The sequence below is a fragment of the Clytia hemisphaerica genome, unplaced genomic scaffold, assembly GCF_902728285.1.
Source record: "Clytia hemisphaerica strain Z4C2 unplaced genomic scaffold, Clytia hemisphaerica genome assembly, whole genome shotgun sequence".
NCBI classification, from domain to species: Eukaryota; Metazoa; Cnidaria; class Hydrozoa; order Leptothecata; family Clytiidae; genus Clytia; species Clytia hemisphaerica.
The window spans coordinates 1,261,787-1,285,923 of record NW_027103512.1 but is presented as its reverse complement, the minus strand read 5'-3'; the positions used below and the strand labels follow the sequence as shown (position 1 = coordinate 1,285,923).

Below are 24,137 nucleotides of genomic sequence, written 5' to 3'. Positions count from 1 at the left end.
AAAGTGGTCTCTTCTTACTGATTGCTTCCCAGCGCTCCCTCTCAGCTGTTTATCAAATTTCCACCAATGAGGATACCGCATTTCAAACGACCCTTCTTTTTGGCACCCGTGGCCTTCCAGTGCCTTGCACGACAGGCGGCTGTAAAATCCCACCCTTCATATATTTGTTTCAATCCGTGATCCGTGGCTTAGGTTTTTTCTCATCTTCAATTTACTGAAGAAAGCAGGAATTTGATGCGAGAATTAGATTGTCAACAAAGTGCCGTAAAAAATCATTGAATAAAAGAAAAACTTAAAATCTTAAAAATATTTTCATTTTGAAGAATAGGTGCAAAAAAGTGAGACATAGAAAAGTTTCATTTTTCATTGCATTAATTGAAATAAGGGATTTGGAAAATTTTCTGTGTTTAGATTTTTGCACAAACCCCTGTAACTATGGGCGAGCACCCTGTTGCTAAGATGTTGGCTTGAAATTGAAAATGAAACCACTCAAAATGAAAGTAAAATCGGCTCATACTCGAAATCCCGTAATCTTGATATACAAGTTTAAGTCTATACTGTCTTGGCCAACAAAATAGCAAACATTATTTTATGATCAATGATCCAGCCAACTTTTCAGGCCGGTGTTGGATGATGCAGGATGATGGTAATTTTTAACACAACAATCTCCACCCTTACTTTTTCTCATTTACATCAATGATCTTAACTTTGCAATCAAACACAGTAAAACTTTTCACTTTGCAGATGACACGTGTATTCTTTATTCAAATAAATCACTTAAACATTTAAACTCTAAAATTAACCATGATCTACGTCTTATGTCTGAATGGCTCAGAGCAAATAAAATCAGTCTTAATGCCAAAAAGACTCAAGTAGTACTATTCGAAGCAAAACTAAAGATAAGTTGGCATATTTTCAAAACTTAGGCATTGTGTTGATTATAAAACTCTACTTTCTCTTTACTATTCCATGTTCCACTCTCATATAATCTACCATCTTCCAGTAGGAAAACTATCTTGTAATAATCTTGAAAAAATTAGTATCTTACAAAAGAAGGCAATTAGATTAATACATTTCAAAAAACAAACTGATCCAATAGTTCCACTGTTTCTACAAAGTAAAATCTTACCAATTGAAAAACAATCCAAATTGCAAAATTGTCTTTTTGCTCACGATCAAATCAAAAACAAAGTCCCAAAGTATTTCAAAAAATTTCTTCAAAAACTTGGAAACAACCACGAACAGGGGACCAGAGGGCAAAGACTGTTCCATTCTGCATCAAACACTGTTACCTATGGTACAAACAACCTAAAGAACAGTATCACTAGAAACTGGAATGAAACTATTAACGAACTAATCATCAACCCTTTTGAAGTAACCAAATCAACCTACAAAAAACATCTCAAGGCTTTTCTCTTGGACTCGCTAACCTAAATTTAATAAGCTCTATATTTAAATGTTCTATCATTTAGGCAACTCCATGGAATCAAACAACCATCATCATCGCACATCAAATGATCAAGATAGAAATACCAGCTATCACACATGTCACAGATGGAAAACATCTGTTGTCTACCCATCTCCCTCGTATCAATCGAAATTATACCCTCCCCAAATTTTATCTACCATACAAGTGGCATTCTCTCTTCCTTTCCTCTCTTTCTCCATCTCTCTTTCTCTCTCACCCAATCTCCTTTTCACTTACTCGCTCCCTCTCTCACTTTCTTTCTGTCAAATTCTTTTCCAACTGATAACTAACATATCGACTGGTTCCCACGAGTCTTTAGCACTTGCTATCTTCGTGGCTGTTCCCTTCTCAAACACTTCAGACTCTAAATTTGTATGGTGGTTTAAACCTTGATACATATAACTTGAGCTAATTATATTATAGAAAGAAATAGTAACGATATATGTTCCAAACCTTAATTTGTAACATCTCTATATGTTACTTAAACATGTATTTAGTATAGACTTTATATATTTTGAGAAAAAAGAAAACTTTCATTTCATTAATTCATTCATTTAACACCGGGCTTGAGTCCGCTGCATCCGGTGCACGTTATTTTTCAAGCAAACTTTGTCCGGTGTCCAGAAGTTTGAAAAGTTAACATCAGAGTATCAGACAAAAGGTTTCTGTGTGGCTGAGCGATACTTTTTGGCACCGGACAATTGAATCGAATTGAATTGAATTTTTTTTTTCTTTGCTGCAACGCAGCAGGATAACCCCTTACAAAAAAAAAAGATTTCTCTAATACAATGGGGCCCCTAGAAGAAACTGAAAAATTGTTACAGAACTAAAGAAAAAAATAAATGAATAAACGATTATCATAATATTAATAGTAACAACAAAATAATGAATATAAGAAATATTTTTACTTTTATTTTAAGACAATTTCTTTGAGTAGTTTTATTTGAAAAGTTCTTCCTGTTACACCACCCACCTCCTCCCATCCTGGGAAAACACACTAAGTTCACTCACACATTCGAACAGAAACACACACACAAAGATTATTCCTCTTCAGCTTTGTATTTGTCTAAATAGAATTTTGTCTAAATAGAATTTTGTGCTAAAGATTTTAGTTCATCAGTATCAAGGTTGTGAAAATCAGTGTCAGGATGATTTATTAGTAACTCATTCCATTGTTTTGACGAAAGACGAGAGAAAGAGTTAAGTCCAAAATTTGTGGTTTTGACCATTGAAAGTTTTAGTAGTTTAATAGCTTTGCCCCTGGTGGCCGTTTTGTGATCAATTTCATCAAAATTTTAAGTGTTGATAGGACATCAGACGGAACATTGCCCTGGAGGTATTTTTGACTAAATAAGATATTCATTACTTTCACCTGATCAAAGATTTTGAGTAATTTAAGTTCATCAAACAGGGGAGTGGCAGAAGTTCTTGGCTCGAGTCTTAGTGCAGTGTTTTGAAGAGTAAGAATTCTATGTGTGACAGTATTGTCACACAGTCCCCAGAGTTGACTGGCATAGCGAACATGAGAGGCAAAAATTGCATGATAAATGTTTAGAAGGATGTGAATTGGAACATAGTGACGAAGTTTAGATATTGCCCCATTTGCCCTTCTCAATTTAGCAGCAACGAAAGAAGTATGAACCTTCCAGTTTAGATGATTGTCAAGGTGAACACCCAAATACTTCACTCTTACTTGGTGATAGAATTTTCCCGCAAAGCTTAATTCTTGGAATACAGTCCATCTGTCTCCAAGGGGAACAAAAAATAACAGAGTCTAGAGTTTTTAGAATGGAAATCAAAATATCTGATGTATATAGTGGTTTTTCTTACTACGCCTAGTCAAAGTGACTATCATATTTCAATATCTACGATATAATTCATAGAGTTGACCTTAGCGTGTTTTGTCTGGTAGTGGTCAAGTTTTTTAATTGACTTCAAAATTCCTGGCGTTATCCATGGTTTTGTTTTTTATCTAATTTGACGTTTGCTAAGCTTGACTGTGGGTAAATGTCTATCCACAAGTACTTTCATTTTGTCATTAAAAATATTGAAACAGGAGTCTGGGTTATGAACAAATCTCAAAAGAGGGTATCCCAATCAACTTCAAGAAAATCCAGAATAAATTCTTCTCGGTTGAAACGAGACCAGTCTTGCTGAAAGTATTATCTTCACTGGGAAACTTACCTTCGAATGATGGAAAGAGACAAAACTGGGAGAGATGATCTGATATGGAAAAGCATATGTTGCCAGATACAGTTACATTATCAGATGGGCTAGAAAGAATATTATCAATGAGTTCTTGAGTCCTCAGTTATTCTCATTGGTAAAAGGATCTGTGGAAGTATAAGATTAGAATCAGGGATATCCATGAAGGATATTATTTCTGAATCATCTTTGCATTTTAAAAGATTAAGATTGAAGTCTCCAAGAAGGAGGAGTTGCTTTTTCTCAGAAGAAATTTTACTTAGCAAAGGTTTTAGAAAATCTTGATTGAAGCCAACCATTTTTGGATGGCGATATATAGTACCAACAATGATATTGGTAGTGTTTGGTAGGATAATTTTAGCAAAGCATGATTCGAGACTACATGAAAAATAGCAAACTTGGTCTAGGTCTGTCCTAGGTTTGTAAGAGAAAGAGTGTGAAATATATAAGGCCACTCCACCTTTAGAAGATTCTGTTGGTGTAAAAAAAAATTTGTAACCTGGTATAGCAAAGTCCTCTTTTTTTTCGAGAGGACTTTCTGTTTCGGTGTCAACAAGGCTTTTGGTTTCTGAAATCCATATGACACTAAAATTAGAATTGAGGAGGGCAAGCAAATCTTCAAGGTCGTCAAAATGTTTTGAGAGTGAAGTACCGTAGAGTCGTTTAATATCGACATACATCTTGCAATCTCGACATAGCTGTAGGCTGGTCTTCGAAATAAAAAATCAAACATAAACAAATACATACCAAAGTTATCAATCAATCACTAAATTGTTCTCTCTCTCTATCTACGTCACAGATTGTTAAAAATATAATATGAGAAATGTGAACTGTTATTACTTATATTTGAAAAGAACACTTTAACGATGTAGTAATCACTAAAAAACTAATTAGTATGCTTTCAACGAAGATGCCCAAATCACAACAACATTTTGCACGCGAGGAATTTTTTAGTAGACCTTTTTACCGTGAACCGAAAATAATTAAAAGAACCCGGTCTCCTTATGAATTTGAAAAGGGACCGGGTGTGCTAGATGCGGCGCCTAGAAGTTTAGCGCGGCCTCCTAGCGCCTAGAGCGTGTGCTTGAAATAAATAAATTAGGAAATGGAAACCAGGTTGACTAAGCGCGCGAATTATTTTTATCACGTGACTTGAAGCGTAATAAAGTTGTAAAATTTTAATGATGGACACGAGAAAGTTACGAGGAAGTTTGCATGCGTTCGTGCGTTGTGTAAAACTGCTTATAATTTGGCTGTTTTTTTAATTGAACAGGGGGGGATCAACATCCAGATACCAGACCCATAGCCGGGTGGTGGTGTCTTTTTTTCCTTTAAAAGTCTGAAAAGTCAAGTTGGTATTGATGGGGGTGGGTCCCCCTTTTTTTAGAAAAAAGAGTTATCCTCAGTTGGTATTGATACCAAAACAGGGGGTGGGTACCCCTTTTTTTAAATAATATGATTCAGAAAGTTGGTATCCATATCAAAATGACAGCAAAACTTTTCTAATTTTTGCCCTTATAGCTAGAAAATACCCCGGGGTACATATCAGTCTAAACAGGTTTCAATTGGATTTGTTTTACCTTTTGAGTATAATGACTGTAAATGAGTAATAAGTTTCAATGACTTTGAAGTTTGTTTATTTTGGACTTTTTCGATATTTTCAAGTTTTATTTTTGATCAAGCCTGAAGCAAAAGCATTTTTTCTGTGATAGCATTTGGTAATGAGTGAATCTATTCTGTTCTAAAATTATGTACTAATAATAGCTTCTCCTAGTTTTTGCACATCAGTTATATTCAGATAATATTGATTCAGATTGATTTTGCTGGCTTCATTGGGTTTGTTTTTATTATATTGTCAGTTTTCAGTCATTTTCTATTTTAGCATATGACATTTTTTGTGTTGTGTTGAAGAAAGAGTATTTCAAAAATGAGTTTTTTCGAAGTTTCTCTTAGTACCCTGTTTGTGTGGGAGGGGGTGGGTTCCCTTTAAACAGCTTTAAACTCAAATTTGTCAGATTGGTATTGGTACTAAATTAGGGGGTGGGTCCCATGATATTTTGTCAAATTCAAAAAGTCATGTTGGTATCGATACCAAATTAAGGGGGTGGGTCCCCCTTTTTTCTGAAAATTATGATTTTCAAGTTGGTATCGATACCAAAATAAGGGGGTGGGTCCCCCCTTTTTCTGAAAATTATGATTTTCAAGTTGGTATCGATACCAATTTTGGGGTGGTGGTGTTAACTTAGCTCAAAAGGTCAAAAGTCAGGTTTTTGGGCTATGGGTTGGTATTATAAATGTTGACCCCCCCCTGAATTGAAAGGATTGCAATGTTTACTGAACTTCTAGTTTGATGGATGAACTTTTTCGATAAGAATGATACCAAGAATTTCATTCAAGGTTTGTTTTGATTATTTTACAGATCCGGTGTCGAGATTGTAAGACGTATGTCGAGATTAGACGATCCTACGGTAATGTTCAGGTGAAAGGCAGAAAATTTATATAGATGGAATGTTGGCTGCAAGCGATTTGAATTCATTGCAGTCAACATAACTACAGCTATATTATGAGCTTGAAACTGAAATTCAAGCTCATCGTCAATTTCGTCACTAAGGCTAGTGACAACCTTATTTAGGTCAGAAAAGGAGCAAAAAAAACACACCGGACTGTCAGGTGCGTTGACAGGCTCTTCGAAAATTTAGAATTTTGCCTCTGAAAATCTGGCCCGAACTAAAGGCAAAGGCAAAAAGGTCTATGTCGAATATATTTAGCTTGAGTTGGACAACCTTCCTTTGTTTTAGCATCCAAATACAGTTCATAATTTGGAGTAAGCTTTACTTTGTTTCCAGACTGGTCTTATGGTCTTGGTCTTGGAGAAAGAGTGAATTTTATAGCCAATAGCACTGTAAAATTTCTACTAAGTATTAAAACAAAATTGGACTTTATCAAAATAATTCTTAGATCAACAAAAAAAATAATAACTTACCTCTTCATTTGGGCTTAGAAACAGCAGTTTTGATTCCATTTTAGATGATAGAAGAGTCAAGAGTCAAGACGTCCAGTAGAAAAGTGATAAAAAAATTGCCCGCTACCTCCAGCCATTTTGAAAATTTGTATTTTAGCGCGGAATAGTTTCTAACTTTCTCTATGTGCACAGCCGACCGGCTCCGATTGTCTGATAATTTCAACTAGATTAGAAACACGAAGACGAGTGTACATAATACTAATGAAAACGAAAGTAAACAGCCAAGCGGAAAATTTTTTCAAAGTGATTCAGCACAGTCAGAAAAAGCAAAGCATATTAAACTGGCTGTAGATTTTCCCCAAGATTAAGTACAGAAGATGTCTATTCAAGCTGTTATTCAAGATTACATCTCAGAAGATGACTTTAGGGTAAGACTAAAATCTCTTTTTGCTTCTCAATGAATTGCCAAGGGTAGAAAATAGAAGATAATGATTGTTTTGATTTCTTTTGTTTCTTTGTTGTTGAATTGTCTTTCATATCAGCTTTTCGACTTTCTTTTCTATGTATGCATGACTTTGATTGTGAAGTTCAAAATTCAGAATGGGATGGATCCAAAACAGTTACCTTGCGATCGGGTAACTTGCATCAGTGGACAGTCTGGGAAATCCTCTCAATTGCATGCTTATGTTCCGAGGCCGTAAGCGCGCAATTGCACGGTTATCAAAATGGCAGAATTTTTAAGCTTGTAATTACACGCTTATCAAAATTGTTCTGAAACGGGCGGTAAGCGGTAAGCGTGCAATTGCACCCTTTATTATTCTGAGACGCAATTCCTTCCGAAAGCTCTGTTGAATTTCAAAACCCTAGGGCAGTTTTACTTAAAATTTATCGTAGAAGAAGATTCCGTAAAAATGGATTGCCCGTTAAACCATGCCTTTGCCCAAATTAGAGAATTCTGAACCCCTTGAAGAAATCCCTAACCAATTTCAACCGGGGCGGGATCGGGTGTAAATTATAACCATGCAATAGACCTTTTCGCCTTTGCGTCCGCCATATTGAATTGCCATTAAGAAATTCCACGAAGACGGAGTACACACATCAAACTTTCAAAACACGCAAACTGAAAGCAGTAATTATCACGTCACACTTTATCAATGTTTTGATTTGATCATTTGGCGGCTCTATTCCCAGGAGAATAATTTGCCGTCAGCCGAATAAGGATTGTTTTTTACCTTCGCGGGTGATTTTTCAGTTTGAGATTCTGTCTAATGTTATGGTCTTTTGAAGTGCTTGTTCTAAGAGATGAGTGAATATAATTGTTTTTAGTTTTCAAGAGAAGCAAATTTAATCTTTCTTCTACAAGATTACACTTTAATATAATGCCAATTATGCATGTAAGTTTTTATTTAATACTTTCTTTTTGCATATGTTTTGCATACTTTCTAAGGGAATTTCACCACGGCAATTCGGCAACCATAATTTTTGCATACAATTCAATATGGCGGACGCAAAGGCGAAAAGGTCTATTGCGCTCTTACGCCCTCGGAACATAATCGTGCAATTGAGAGGATTTCCCAGACTGGTGGAGGTTAACATGCATAGCCCTCAAACAGTTGGGTGTTTAAGATAAAAACGGCAATTTTTTCAACGATGAAATGTTGAATCAGCAGAAAAAAAATATAAGGCGGCAATCAAAAATATGTTCCATTCGGGTCCTAATACATCTTCAAATCCAGTCGGTCGGTCGGTTATGATAAATTATGTCAGATTTTTAAGATCTAGTAAATCCCAATTAATCAAGTCGGCAATCAACAGAATCTTATGCCGCCTTTTTTAATTTGACAAACTAAATGTGCGCACGCATGTGTTAACCTTGTTAAAGTGGCCCTTATTTTCGGCCCCCAGGGTATTGGCCCTACCGCATTGCTGAATTTTGACATGAAAATTTCAATAAGGGTACATGAAAAAACTTGAACGGGACTCAATGTGGGTTTAGTAAACAAAATATAATGATTCAAAGACATGCTCCGTTCGCCCGTGCCCGCCATTATTGGAAAGATCCGAACCTGCGAACATTGCCCAAAAAAACCGACGATTTTACCGACTTTCCAAATCAGGTTTTCTTGTAAATAAACAGTCGGTTGGACGACCCAAACGCAACATATTTTTGATTGCCGCCAAAAAGTAAACAAATGAAAAGTGCCGTTTTTGGCCATTATTGCCGTTTTTGGAAAGATCGTGTTCAAAAAAGAATGACAAAATGAAAATTCACAAAAAACCTCAGTTTTGAGAAAATTGACATACATTAACGAAAAATGGGTTTGATCTTGTAAAGTTTTAGGAGAGGGTTCTTTACCCTTTCACTAAGCTGCCTGAACCAAAACTTTTCCAAAATGTGAATTATTGGGGCTAAAAATGACTCTTTTGTATGTTTATGGAAAGTTAGCCTCATTCTTACACAAAAGCGACTATCACCAAAAGATCTATGAATTTAAGCTGAAGATGCCCCATATAATTATGCCCAGTATAATTATGTGAAACAATTTCTGACCAAAAGTGTGAAATATTGTGGTGTCTTTGAAGTAAACTTAAAAATAGTTACAAAACTATCTTAACTGATAAAAACTAAAATAGTTGTGAAAATATTATGTAAAATATGTTTCTTGAAAGGTTATGAGGTAAGATATCGATAAACTCGAATAGAAACAAAAAACGTGAAAAATTGTGGTTAAAATCCACTTTAAGGGTAAATTACCCTACTTTTTTAAACTAAGCCACATCACTTCACATATCAATCACAATAACATAAACTTAGTAGAGGGATACTAAGAAGCTGTACAAAACACATCATTGTAATTTCATAGCAAGCTAGTAGTTGTTTTGGGATTTTATGCGGCTTCATATACGACCCTTCTATTCAGACCTGTCAAATTTAGCCACACTTGTGCACATTTAATTTGAGAAACAAAATTCTCAAGAACTGAGAAGAATAGAACAAAAGCTATCTGTTGATATATTATAACACAGTTGTTGTGTAGAATATGGGTTAAAATGTGGCTAAAGTACTCGAACTTTCTATTATCTAAAATTATCCAAAATTAGTAAAAAATCGCTAAAAAAAATATAACAAAAAAGATGATGCTATGATTTACTACTAAAACAAGTTCAAAAGATGAGAAATTTGTCATATAAAGTATTTTTAAATCTTCCACAATTAAACAAACTCAATTGAAAAGTCTTGATAGTCATTTTGAGGGAAAAAATGTGGCTAAATTTTTGCCAAAGACCTCAATGATTAAACAGCGACATCCTGAAATAAAAACAAAAAAATTATCAGAAATGATTAGGAATAAAAATTGTCTTTTTAAAATGATTTTAAAAAATCATATCACTAGAATAAAAATAAAGTGAAAAAGTGTGGCTAAAGCTGAAAATTCTACAATTCTACTCAATACTTTTTGCTGAGAAAATTAAATTGTCAAACCTGAATGGTAATTACAGAATTATGTTAGTGAGAATATACTCTCCTATGAATAAATAACTATATGTGAATCAAAGTAGCCACTTAAATTCACAAAATGGAATAAGAATTTACTTCCTCAAATCCTTTGACAAACATAAAACAAAAGTTTCTAAAAGTACAGTCAGCATAGTAATGTTTCCAATTCTAAACTAATAGATGCCTTCAAACCTGCTTGTAAGAATATTCAATTTTAGCCACACTTAATCACTTTTATTAAAATAAATTGTGTGCATTGCTGCAAAAATGTTATGTGATTCTTATTTGATTTTAATTAAACCTTTAAGCTGGTAGATTCTGGGAGAAATTGTGGTTTTTATTGAAAAACATCATTTTTTGATGAAAAACCACACATTTTCACTAAGGTTTATAGGTAGAGAGAATATATTTGCAGTCACGTTAAAGTAGCCACCTACATTCACAAAATATGATAAGAATTTACTTTCTCACAATCCCTTGACAAACCAAGGTTTAAAGTCAGGATAATAATGTTTCCAATTTTAAAGAAATGTAGCTTGTAAAAATATGTTAAATTAGCCACATATAATCACTTTTAACACCATAAATACAGTTGATTTAATATGTAAAAAAATGTTAGATCCTATATGTGCAAAAATTAACTTTTAGCTCTGGCAGGATTCTGGGAAAGATAGTGGTTTTTTTTTTAAACACTTGTTTATCATAGAAAACCACATTTTATCACTTTCTTTCAAGAGATGTGAGAAGATTTATCGCATAAAATTTGAGTAGCCACTGAACTTCACTAAATCCATACAAAAAATAAATTTTCAACTGCTCTGATGGTTGATAAATTTAATTTTTTAAACTTAATGTAATACTCAATAAGCTAATATTTACTTACCAAAGACAATGTCTTTAAAGCCACAAAATTTCACATTTTGGGTTAAATTTTGATCAAATATTATAGTTCTATATCTGAAATGACTATTTTCCAATAATTCCCGCTTAATTTCACATTATCCTTTAAGTAAAACATGCTTTTGTCAAAGGATATTGTTTTTCAAAAATAAACCACAAATACTCACCAATTTAATGACTTGAGCCACATTTCTTCACAGATATGGTTTCTTCAGTCCTTTACCAGGGTATCCCCGAAATCTTGACTTGCTTCCTTCATCCGTAAAGAAGTTATAGGGCTTTCAAGTGAGCTTTGCATGGTTAGCCGCAGTGAAAATTAGCCGCATTTTTTCACACAGTTCAAACGCTTTTTAAACGCCGCTCAATTACACTACAGACTTCGTTCTTTTCGGAACAAAAAATTTAGTATATTCCTCTTTTGGGATTTTTTTCTTTTTTTGATAGCCACAATTTATCACAAATCATAGCTGTTTGAAATCTATCAACAAAAAACACCAAAAATGTCATTCTTTTTTGAACACGATCGAAAGTAAAGTTAATTTTATTATTGAACACGTGGTATTTGACACTCTCGCAATAAATAGGCTTATTGCCGACCCAAAAAAATATCAGCGTTTTGATTGGTCGAGAGCATCGAGATATTTGCGATATTTCATATTTCTTTAGTCTGGAAATATGACCGCGTTGACTTTTGGGGGACTGGGTAAGCGGCGGGAGAAAAATCAAAACAAAACAGCCGAAAAGAACTGACTTTCGGAGAAACTGGCTTGGGAATCAAAGGGAAAAACGCAACAAAAATATGTTCAGATTAACTTGTACTTTGGAGTTCTTCCATAAAAGACACTAAAATCAAATCTGATAAACTAAGAAATTGTAAAACTACTTGACACGACCCAAATATTTTCAGCTTTTGGTATAAAATTCGTCCGTATGTAACCAAACAGTTTTTTATCAATGCATACAAAAAACTTGAGATTCTTGAATGTTTGCCAGTAAGATTTTCATAACATAGCAAGGGAAGTGGTGATTTTTGAAAAAGTTCTCTCCTAATTCTCCTTCTTGACGAGGTACGTCCTTGAATTGTAAACTCAACAATCATTTATACATCTTCCTTCTAAAATTCGAAACAATTAAAGCTTGACGATAATCAAGAAAGTATCCAAATTGTTTTGCTCTTGAAAAAAATGTTGTTCTTTAACCATTATTACAAGCATACATTTCCATCATGGAAATCCTTTCCTCTGCTATTCTTTTCCATGCATCGAAACAAAAAAACATAGAAAAAGACTGAATGTTATCAATCTGATTAATCCAACGATGAAGGGTTCCTTCTCTATCGAAACAATACTGTACACCATCTGCATTTTGAATTATCAATCTAGAAACTTTCAAATACATCTCTGAAAAATCTGCAACTCTTCAAAACAAAACTTCTCGATCGTAAAATGATCGAAAATGCTCCTCTGTTTTGTTTTTGTATGAATATTGTCGGCGGGAACATATCGAATGTTTTATTGTTCGAATATAACGTTCGAATTAGATTTTCGAATAAAAACATTCGAAACTACACAGAAGAAAGAATCAAGGCGGAAGTAAGTTTTAAAACAAAAACAAAAAGAAATTTATATCAGGACAATTTTTTTGAGTCGACAATAAATTAGTTATCACATGACTTCTCGTGCAATACTCGATATTTTACTCGTTCCGAGATTTTACCGATATTTTTCCTCGCCTAAAGGCTCGGAAAAATATTACGGAAAAATCTCAGAACTCGTAAAATATTTCTCGTATTGCACTCGAAGTCATGCGATAACTAGTACGCACTGTGCCTTGTTCAGTTTTTGTCTGAAATACAGATAGCAAAATCGAGTCATATTGTAAAGAAACTTACGACGGGGGTTTTGTTTTTCTTTCTGGCTGTGTTTCGGCATCGATGCAGGATCTTTTTACATATTATTTTAGAACTTTGAAAAAAAATCACTTTTAAAAATCCGAGAAACCTTTTTCTAGATGCAATTTTACAATTTTCAAACACCTTTGACATCTTTGCCCTTATAAAGACAACATATTTTGCGGACTCAGCATTTCATCGTTGAAAAAATTGCCGTTTTCGGCAATAATTATGGAAAAGAGCAATAATTGCCGTTTTTATCTTAAACACCCAACTGTCCTGGCTAGTCATTAAAATACAAAGTTAAATCAAAACAAAAATGGTAGTGTAGAGCTGCGTAGATAGTTTGTTTTTAAATTTTGTTGTTTTAACTGGTCAGCCATTTGATGGCTATGCAAGTTTCCCTCCACTGATGCAAGTTTCCTGACTTCACGGTATTTGCAGACACAATTCACAATATTTAAGCCAATGAACCAATTCTGCCCTAAAATAGGTTGAAGCTGGTTAATTTTGTGTCAAGACATTTCAAATTAATGACATTGTTTCAGACCTCAAATTTCTGAAGGGCAACTGGCTAATATTTAGCCAAGTTCTTCATTTGTATATTTTTTTTGTATATTGTATATTTAAAAAAAAATTAAAAATACCAAAAAAAATCGTAAATATACATAATTAACAAAAATATTCTTCACTTTTTATCGTTTTTATCAGTTTGAGTTATTTATATATCAATACTTTTCTTTTTCTACAATGACAGATATTACATATCTTCACTATATTATATGTCTTTAGGAAGCCAGCAATTCTTGAAAGAAAGATTATTTGAGGACAATAATCCAAACCAAATTCTTAAGGGAACCTAAAAACATGAAAAACAAAACTGTTCTGAAACACTGTGTGAATGTCAACATTTGAAATGTAAAAAAAAGAACGTTATACTGGGTGTGCCACAAATAGGTTTCTCTCTTTTAAAGTGAATTTTCTCAAGGTCTAAAAACTTAGAAATAACCAATTATTTTTCATTGGAAAGAAAAAAGATAAACTTAAATTTTAATGATTCATTTATAAAATTTGGTTCATTAGATCAAAAGTTATGCTCAATTTAATAAAAAAATTACTTTTAGAAAATGTGCAAAATGTAAAAATCTACCTATCAGATTTTTAGATAACAAATTTGATAACAAATCTGTGGCTGCAGTCACAAGCCTCTCTTGACTAGATAATGAAATCCAGTTATTGACAAAGAAAGTTTTAGGAGGCAAAAGAGTATTGAATTGTAAATATGTATGCCAGGGCGGGGGACCAGGGGCATGGTCCCCTCACTCTTTTTAAAATAAAAAGTTATTTTTAAAATATCACAATTACTTTCAATGGCTTCATTTCTGTGCAAAATCAGTTTGGGGCCATTTTAAGACATATTATAATATTAGGGAGTCAAAATTAGAATTTTCAACCCTCAGCACAAACTATGGTCCTTAGTTACAGTACAATATTTTTGGCCATTCCATGTCATGAACCCTGTTTTATCTTATTCTCAAAGTGGTTGCACTACCCGTACCACTGGAATATCCAATTTTTTGTGACTTTCGATTTCTGGTGAAAGCAAACCTTATCAGTATATATACTTTTCATCCTGATTGGCAAAGCTTCCTTCAACATATATCTATATTTAATAAGAAGAACGCAATGCTGTTGAATGTCAAAATTAAATTGAGAGTGATTTTGTAAGTCATCAATGTGGCTCTTTTTAGAGATTTGAAGACAAATATACAACAGAGAAGAGGAACAACATTCTGAGTGATACCACAACATTTGAATACTCATGGTGTCTCATTCGTTCACAATATAAAGAAGACATCCGGAAAGGAGTTGCTTTACTAGAAGGTAAAACTTTTGAAACTCTTTCATCCTCCAGAGTGGTACTCAGAATGTCAAAATCTACCCTTTATTTAAGTGGGTCTTAGAAAGACAGCTTTTTAGTTGTTTTTGGTAGGGCTTGAAAATTTATAATCCTAAATTCAATCTTCTCTTCAGGATTGTGCTCAAGTAAAACAGATCAAAGGGATTATCTATTCTTTATTGCAATCGGACATTACAAATTAGCAGTAAGTCTGAATATTTCTGTTAATTGTTTTCAAGGTTTGATTGAAACCCATTGCAAATAATGCTTTTTCTAAAAATACTTATCCTATTTCTAAAATACTTTCAATTTAGTCTACAAGAACATTTCTCTGTTGTCTCGATGTTTCAAAATCCTTGTTTATTTTCCAAGAAACAACTTTCCGTGTATATATCTTAAATAAAAAGATAATATCATGAAGTGTCATGTATAACAGTAACCTTAATATTACGCCATTGTTTTTTATCTTCAGGAATACAATATGGCATTGAAACATGTCAAACGTCTACTCGCTATCGAACCTAAAAACCATCAAGCAAAAGATTTAGAACAGCTTATCCACACTAAATTAAAATCAGGTTTGTTATAAGTTACTGCTACAAAGTTTAGTGCTTTTTCGGGTGAGTCATTGTTGCTCTTGCTCGATCAAATTATCATGATTAAGAAAATACCAAGGAATAAATTCACACACAATTTACACCATTATGTTGATGTCGAAAGGGTGTCGAAAAGACGATTGCTGTTCAAAAAAGGCTGTTTTGATGCTTTTTTATTCATCACATGGAATTGGTCGGGCTATATGAGTCTCATTTACCAGCTATTAAACACCGCTACTTCTCAAATTTAGGTATATCGTATCTGTCTTTTAAGTCTATCAACCAACTACAATTTTGCTTTCTAGATAGTGGCGACTCTTAATTTTAACGTTTATAAAGCACGTATTGTATTTTTCGTAATTCGTTTTTTTCAGACGGTCTTCTTGGCATGGCGATGGTTGGAGGAGCCACTTTAGTAGCAGCTGGTGCTGTTCTCCTTGGATTTGCCGTCACCAAGAAGTGATGAGTGATCGATTGTTATGTTATGTTCGGTGCCGTGATAATGGTAATCAAGTCGATCGGTTTCCATGGAGGAATTGATTGTTGGTGGGTTCCCATATTATATTGTTTGAACACCTCCAACAGAAAGATTTCATTCTTCTACATTCTTTTTACATACTGAATAACTTTTTATTGGTGTTGTTAAGTTTTAGCAAATCTTGAAAGTAAATATTGGTGGTATTGTAAATAAAAGTTAGTTGAAAACGTAGCGAGAATTAATTTGTTTGAATTGAATGAATTTTTTTAGATAGGTTAGGTTGAACTTTATCATATCTCTTTAAAATATCTCTTCCATAAAAAATACCAAATAACAGTAACAGTACTAACTTGAGATTTTCAAAAGAAAACACAATAAAGTGGTGGTTTATTAGCGAGGTTAAGCACGGGTTTATTTTGACTGTAAAGTGCGATACGATGCGTAGGCCTGTACATAACTTGCCAAAGCAAACCATGCAATGAAACCTTATGTACAGGCTTACGGTATCGCACTTTACGGTCAAAATAAACCCGTGCTTAACCTCGCTAATGAACCGCCACTTTATTGTGTTTGTGGAAAGAGTTTTCGAGGAGACTATTTTATTAATGAAATTACTATATTGAATACAGTATCATACCCCTGTGTCACAGACCCGCTGGGACTTCAGCCCCACTGGAAAATTTGGCAAAAAATTCGTCCCCGGTGGGAAAATACCCTGCAATTCCAGTCCTACTGGAAAATTTACTTTGATTTCACCCCCATTCGAAACTCAATGTTTAAAAAATGGCACTCCCAAAACCATCCCACTGGATTTTTTAAACTTAGAACAATAAGAATTTCTATCCCCACTGAGGAAAACAGTTCCACCGGGACTGTGAGACAGGGGTGTACAGTAGTATCATACAAATTAAATTTATTTTTATACATTTGTGAAAATAAAATGACAATTTTTCGAAATTTTTGTAAATATACCAAAACATCTTACCCAAATTATTCACTCCTACATTCCCATTCCAACTTACAGTGTACCTTACTTTTAAAGCTTGATTCAGTTGTTCTCTTAAAAATGCTCATGTAAGGTTTTGAAGCTGAAATTCAGTCTTCGAAAAATAAAAAACACTGTTTTACGGGCACAACGTCATCTATCCTAAATGGTAACGGATAACTTCCATTCTTGTATTCAGAAGACCACACTTGAGTAATAAATCAAAGTACAATATATTAGAGACTGTTTTCTAGACTAGATATTTTTTTCTACACGTTTTTTTATAATAATATCCAAAATTTTTGAAACCTTTGAGTTTGAGTTACTTTTTGAGTTTTAAGCCTAAAAATGATCTTAAAAACATGTTCTTTTTCGCCAGTTTTGAGTATCTTTGTCCATTTTCCTAAGAAATTCAGTGTTTTAGAGTCAACAAAAGCCTTAGAATATTTTTAGCATTATGGCCATCGAAGCCTTATGTTCTTATATAGTTTGTTCTTATGAAAAAACGTGCATTTATGTCCATGCTCTAAGTTGTAGCTCAATTATACGCTAAGGGTTGTATATGAGGTAAGGAGTGACTAAAAAAAAGAACGATTCAGAACATTTGCCAGAACTACAGCTAATTTGAATTTTTATTTCAGGTACATACAACATTTAATTATCGCTTACAAAAAAGACATTTCTTCTTTGCGCTTTTTTGAACAACGAACCCTCTCAACCGTTCAACTTCTCTCTCCAAAACATTTCTTGAGAGCATCAAATCTTTCTTTTCAATGTCAACTTTATTCAATTCAGTTCTCAATCGTTCGTTATCTTTCTCAAAACGTACATACTGGTGACTTAGTTCTCGTTGAAGCTCTTTCGATTCGTGTACTTCCAAATTTTTAGCGATCAAAACCTCTTTCGATGATTGTTGAAGTTCCTTATTAGCATTCTCCAAAACTGAAACAGTTTCTTGGTAACTTGCTACGGATTCTTTTAACGAAGACACTTCTTGCGAATGCGCCTCTGTTAATGTTTTAACACTCTCTTGCAATGTTTCCTTCTCTTTCGATAATATTTCATTCAATTTCATTAACTCTTGAAGTTTCTTTTTCAAAGATTTATTTTTTTGATCGACGGCTCTTTTCTCTCCCTTCATTTTCTTTAAATCTTCCTTCAAGCGTGTATTTTCCTGACCAGATTTCGTTTTCTCGGCTTCCAGCTTTGTAATAGTCTCACGGTCTGTTTTAGTAGAGTCGCGTAATTCATTGTTTCTTTTACTCATGGATGCCAAGTCTTTTAAATGCTCTGTATTCTCATTTTTTAGCATCGAATTTCGATTTTGAATATTATTTAAAGTCAATTTTACATTTCGTAGATTTTTGCCAGTCACTTTATTTTTCTCGGTCATGAGTTCGAATTTTTCGGTCATCGATTCCAGCTCACCTTCTAGAATCATCTTAGGGTCTTGTATTGGATATACCAGGTCTGTAGAATCTGTATTTGTTGGCGAATCTATTTTCTCAGCCATTGTTGGCTGATCCAATTCGAGTTTGTCAATGGTCACTTCATTTTTCAATTTTTATGTTGTTTTTTGAGATCCGTCAGGTTGTTTGGAAAATCAAAGCTTTAACGAGTGCGCACTGCCTTTGTTTATTTTTTGTTGATATTTTTGACGTCAAATAAGATCATTTAAACAGCTAATTTCTGACGCATTCGAAATTTACTGTCAATTTATTAAAAATTACTAAAAGATTTCTACGATTCAAAGTCCCACGCCGAAAAGACTCAACTCCCAGATATTTAATTTTTTATGTGCATCACTTTCTGTTGGGTAGAACCTAGCTATTGAAGGTGCTAATCAAACTCACTAAACCAAAATAAAACAGCATTGGATTGGATAAAGATGGACCTTTTAAAGTTAGTGTAGACGCTCTCCTTGAGTCAACAGCCTTACATTTTTATGACGTAATCTTTTTTCCAAGAAAAAAAGGATTGAAGCCAAAAGGTGCGATTGCAACGTGCGCAACTGGAGACCGGCCTTTAGTCTGAAATTGTCGTAATGGCCTTGATGTCCCTAATGTTATGACCTTTTTATCGCGCCGGTACAACCTGCACATGCCTACAAGTAACGCCAACATAGGTCGGGTATAAAAAAAGAGCCGAAAAGGTATTAAGGAAAGCAAGGATTAATGTGACACCCCTGTCTCACAGTCCCGTTGGAGCTTTTTTCCCACAGTGGGGATGAAAATTTCTATCAATTTCTGTCAATTTTCCAGTGGGGCTAAAATTGTTTTGAATTTTAGTATCCACTTTTCCAGTGGGAGGGGGGACCCATCGGGCCTGTAACACATGTGTGTAAGATGTAATCAAATTTAATAGTGTGCTAAGATTTTTAGGTTTAATATAAAAACAGATAGCGAGGTACCTTATCGGGGAAAAAATGTTGGAGTTTTATTTAGTCGGGGTTTTTTCTCGTCGGGGCCCTGTTCGTCACTCTCTCCAAATTTTTGTCACTTTCCCCCGACGTTCGTATGAAAGTCGCATACTGGCTCTTAGATTAAGCTATACGCTAGGTCAATGTTGATACAGGGGTGGTACAGTCTTCCAATTTTATTGATAGATATCGGTGGATAAACCGTCTCTCGATCAAGATACGTCCGTATGAAAGTCACATACTCTTTGTTGATTGAAATACTCCTCAAGTCGGTGATAAAAGAGACGGTGTCACATTTTTTTAATGACTTCAAGTAAAACCATAAGGATGATAACTTTTGCTTACTGTATTAGATAAAAATGGTTGAGATATAGGGAATTTTTTAGGCGACGTCATATCTTCCTTTTTCGAGCGTATAAAACGTAAGGCCTAAAAGCCTGGAGCTGTCTATTGTGTAGACTAGGAATTTTTATAGATAGTAAAGTTACTTCAGAAAGGCCCTTATATAAGTTCCAATCGCTAGAAGAGTAGGGTAAAATCATTAAATTTACAGTCATCTAGTAAACAGAGTCCTCGCAGGAATCCCCTCTGTGTCAATATTCAATATTTATTTAACGGTATCAGAAACGCAGTGTAAACACCGATAGTATTATAGATGATTCCTTTACTCTCAATTCAGTCAGTTTATAGCCGTTTGCTTGTATTATGTTTCTGCACGATGTAATGACAGGGCTAATGAAGTATTTTGTGAGGATATTAACAGTTCCCTGTAAACTGTTAACTGTCTCGATTGTACCAGATCACAGAAAACTTTCTTACCTCGCGCACGCGCTCAGAAAAAGAGCTTGATTTCGTGATGGACTATTTCAAATTCCACCATAATAACACGAAAGAGACGGGGATGTATACTATCGTGACCAACATCCCTCCTCACATCCCTCTAGCCAAGAATCGCACTGCAATGAGAGCACTTAAGTTTGGCTAGCTCAAATCAATTGAGTCAAAGTTTTAGACCCTTATTTTTGTTCTCGCACACGGAAATTTCAGATCGAGCCCCCCTATCGCGTCCTGGTTAGTCAGTTATACTTATAGAAAACTGCCATTTCGCAATGAAGGCTGGGAATGCCATCCGTTATGCATTGACATAATATTGAATAATCTATGACCCTAGGCCTGAAAGAAAGCCTCCCATATGAACACGCCTCTGATTAGTACCCGAAATACTAATACATGACCAACACAGGCACGACGGAAGCTTTTTAAATCTGGTACAGCAAATGTGGAATTTAAGTGATTTTACCAACGAAGAGGAAAATCTAGGGATTTTTGCGGCCACCGTAGATGCCATCCGGTGCGTCGTGCCCGCAATAACACAATAACATTGCCTTTCGCGCGCTTTTTGTCTTCCGTGATGCCTTATAATTTATTGATATCCAGTTATGTCAACTTTGCATTAAATAATGGTGTAACATTACATCATAATCTGAGTAAACGAGACGCACATGTTTACTTCCAGAAAAAGAGGAAAAATTTACACATTCCATTTCAAACAAAGCCGCTACGATGGAAACTCATTGCAAAAAGCTAACAAAGGTCTTTTGCAAAACATCTATTTTCCTGACTGGCAGTGGAAAACCCTTGAAATTGAAAACTGTCAACGCGTCTTTGATCGTTTTATGATGGAGATAATTAAAGCTGTATTGTGATAGTAATTTGAACCAATCAAAACGTAGATGTAAGTTAAATCGTATTTAATAGATACTACATCATAGTAAAGAGAGTAAAGCGAAATGACAATAGGGAATTTCCCTTTGATTGTCAATCTCAATGGGTCTGACCACACTGTGCGATTTTTTTAAATGTTTATAAATTCCACAGTATTGAGTCAATGAATGGATAGAGAACAAAGATCACTTGTCATTTTTGTCCATTTAAAGAGACCCTGAGTCTGTTGAATTGGTGAAAGAATTTTAACGTGTTTTTATTTTAAATCGAAACTTCTCTTTGACGTGTTCGTAGCTGAGTTAACTAAATATCTTTCGGTGTTTTTAAATGACCCTTTTGCGTAAAATATAGATTATACCGATTATACGATTCTAATTTTATCCATATATAGAACCACCCCATTCAAAGGCTGACCTTGCTTCAAAACCCCTGAATAAACTTCATTAAAATTCTCGTGCTAAACTTATCAGGGTTCTCCCTCATTGATCCCTGCTCTTCCGTATACAGTAAGCGAGATATAGACGATGTTATCGTCCGTTACAGTAATAGTAAAGGCGGGAAAATATGGCAGATGGCGTTATGGCGGTATACGGAAAAAAATCGGCGGGAGAGTTTCGAAGATGAGACTGGCAACTCTACCGACTGTAAACTCTTTTCGGCAAAAAACAACCGTTTGCGAATTTTCTTCGGCTTTGGGCTTTTTTCTTAGATAGTGATTCGTCTTAGACTATAGCATAGTCTATAAGCGAGAGTGCATCTCATCATATTTTTATTCACTGTTAAAAATATACACCTTTTCGACCAAAGCCGCCAATTGCCGCACGGGCATTTTTTTGTCCGTTTTGCATGCCATACCCTAAAACCGTCCCAGTCTTTTTTTTGCACCTAGAGACGGCAATCTCTATTAACCCGACCTCGACCTCGACCCTCGACCCTTGGAAAAAAGCCGACCCTCGACCAAAATACAATAAAAAGCCGACCCTAGGTAAAAAAAAAAAAGTTTTTTTGGCAGTGCTTTTTTTAATGTAATATAAAAGTTGAGCAGACAAGTAGGGGGTGGGATGGGATACACACGCTTTTTTATAAGAATAATGAATATGTCAACCTCGGCGCACCCGCCACCCCCCGGCGGGTCGTATAATCTGCTTTTTGATGTTTTACCTATGAGTGGAAGATAATATAATATCTCTCGTGCATCAACGTAAAGCGTAAACATTAAGCCTGGGATATATGGATACGAGGCTGATTATACATGTTGTTCAATAATATGATGCCCCGGGGGAGGGGGGTCTTGTGAAGAATATTCTAATCCTCCCCCCCCCACCGACGACTATTCTTGAAGTATTCTTTGTGTTGGATCGATTTAGGGTGGTAAAATGGACAAAAAATATCCGCGCAGCAATTGGCGGCTACGTTCGAAAAGGTGTATTGCTTTCTTGTGCGGTGCGAAGCAACGTCAACGAGCTTTGAAATTCGTGTAAATAAACATCATGGCTATGCTTTAATACCAACGCAGTGTCCATATCGTCCACAATAACGTTAGATACATGCAACGTACGGTTTATGCCCGTTTCTTTATAAGAAAATCCAAAATTTTTGAAGTCTTTTGATGTTCTTAACTTTTTGAGTTTTAAGTCTAAAAATGTTCTTACTTTACATGTTCTTATTTTCCCAATTTTTTTAATGGACTTTTTATCCATTTTCCTAAGAAATTGGCTGTTTTCGAGTCCGCGAAGCCTTAAATTGCTCTTAACATTTTGGCCATCGAAGCCTATGTTCTTATTTAGTTTGTTATAAACACTATGACAATTACTACCGTGGTGGTATATAAACTAAAATTTGGGAAAACAGTTACTCCACCAGTGGACTAACTGCAACATGGGTGGTGCCTAAGCCCAAAATTGTCGATTTTGGTAGGATATGGTGTACTAAGTGAGCAAATTTTTCAATTTTTCACTTAAAATTTTAGGTTTTTAAAAATTCCGGAAGCAAAAAAATTCAAAACATTTTTTTCAAAAGTCAAAAAAAAATTACAAAATTTTTTATCCTCAATCAAGGCATGAAAGATATTTTAACAAACTTGAGATATGATTGAGATATTTAACTCTTGAACGGTCGTTAATAAGACGTACCTAGTAAAATGGTATCAAAAATGAGGAATTCAGTGAAAATATTGCCAAATTTGGCATTTTTGGGTGGTATACAACAATTTTGAGGGTAAAATCAGTTAGTACACTATGGAATAACTGCAAGGGTGGTGGTGTCTGTAGAAAATGTCCAAAATTGCAGTTACTCCACATAGTGTCAAGGAGTAACTGCAAGACCCCCCCTGATCTAACGCCCTTAAGAGTCTAATACAAACGACAAGTTTGTCACTGAGAGAAAGCATAAAAAGTACAATCAATATCTCTAAGGGAAATTCTACGTCCGAAATACGTTCACAATTTCATGAACAGCCTACTATTTCATTCATCAGCAATTAAGCGAATTCAGCAAACCGCGAGTTTTTTGATTGTATTCCATGCTTTCGGAAATGATTAATTGCATCATCGTCAACCTTGTACTATCTTATCACAAAGTTTTTCTATCCCTTTCATTAAATGGGAGGGGTTTAAAGATAAAACTTAACATCGTGAATAGTAAAAGTTTCTTTGTCACTTTCGGCCCTAGAGGGAGACGTAAGACGTGAGCGACCCAGTTTCGTGCATGAAACACGTTTTTTATAAAAAAAAAAACAATATAAGAACATAAGGCTTCGATGGCCAAAATGTCGAGAACATTTTAAGGCTTTGTGGAATGGTGAAAATAAGAACATTTTTAGGCTTGAAATCCAAAAAGGTAAGAACGTCTTGAGGATTCTTCCTCTTTGGGAAGATGAAAAATGACTGAATCTTCGGCGAAACTGTACGATGACCGGCGAAAGTTGAAACATTTTGGAGCTGATAAAGCATAAAATTTTAAGATTTTTCACCGAAAGAAAAATAAACTTTACCGTGGAAATTTGGTTTAATTTTGAAAAAACCGCGTTAACTTCCCAAACGGGAAGTTTCAACCCGATCGAAAAGTCCTAGGTAAGTAAAAAAGCGGGAAGATCTTCCCGTTCGGGAGT

The 24,137-nt window shown here is 34.7% G+C and overlaps 3 protein-coding genes across 6 annotated transcripts in view; 1 reads left to right on the top strand and 2 right to left on the bottom strand.

Annotated features, from left to right (window-relative positions):
- LOC136799289 (serine-rich adhesin for platelets-like) overlaps positions 1 to 6,835 on the bottom strand; it is a 70,181-nt gene extending 63,346 nt beyond the window's left edge. For all 4 annotated transcript variants that reach the window (XM_067055991.1, XM_067055993.1, XM_067055994.1 and 1 more), the window contains exon 1: positions 6,657 to 6,835. In XM_067055991.1, the coding sequence (XP_066912092.1) occupies positions 6,657 to 6,695 (39 nt within the window). In that variant the 5' untranslated portion in view covers positions 6,696 to 6,835. The remainder of the gene's footprint in view (positions 1 to 6,656) is intronic.
- A 93-nt stretch (positions 6,836 to 6,928) lies between these two features.
- LOC136799292 (mitochondrial fission 1 protein-like) lies at positions 6,929 to 16,938 on the top strand. The gene is made up of 5 exons (XM_067055996.1): positions 6,929 to 7,063; positions 14,677 to 14,809; positions 14,960 to 15,030; positions 15,298 to 15,403; positions 15,796 to 16,938. Exons 1-5 carry the CDS (start codon positions 7,013 to 7,015, stop codon positions 15,882 to 15,884), a joined length of 450 nt encoding a protein of 149 aa, XP_066912097.1. The 5' UTR covers positions 6,929 to 7,012; the 3' UTR covers positions 15,885 to 16,938.
- A 543-nt stretch (positions 16,939 to 17,481) lies between these two features.
- Positions 17,482 to 18,502, bottom strand: LOC136799175 (uncharacterized protein PF3D7_1120000-like). The gene has a single exon (XM_067055862.1). The coding sequence runs from the start codon at positions 18,395 to 18,397 to the stop codon at positions 17,543 to 17,545; it is 855 nt and encodes a 284-aa protein (XP_066911963.1). The 5' UTR covers positions 18,398 to 18,502; the 3' UTR covers positions 17,482 to 17,542.
- Between the last annotated feature and the right edge of the window lie 5,635 nt (positions 18,503 to 24,137).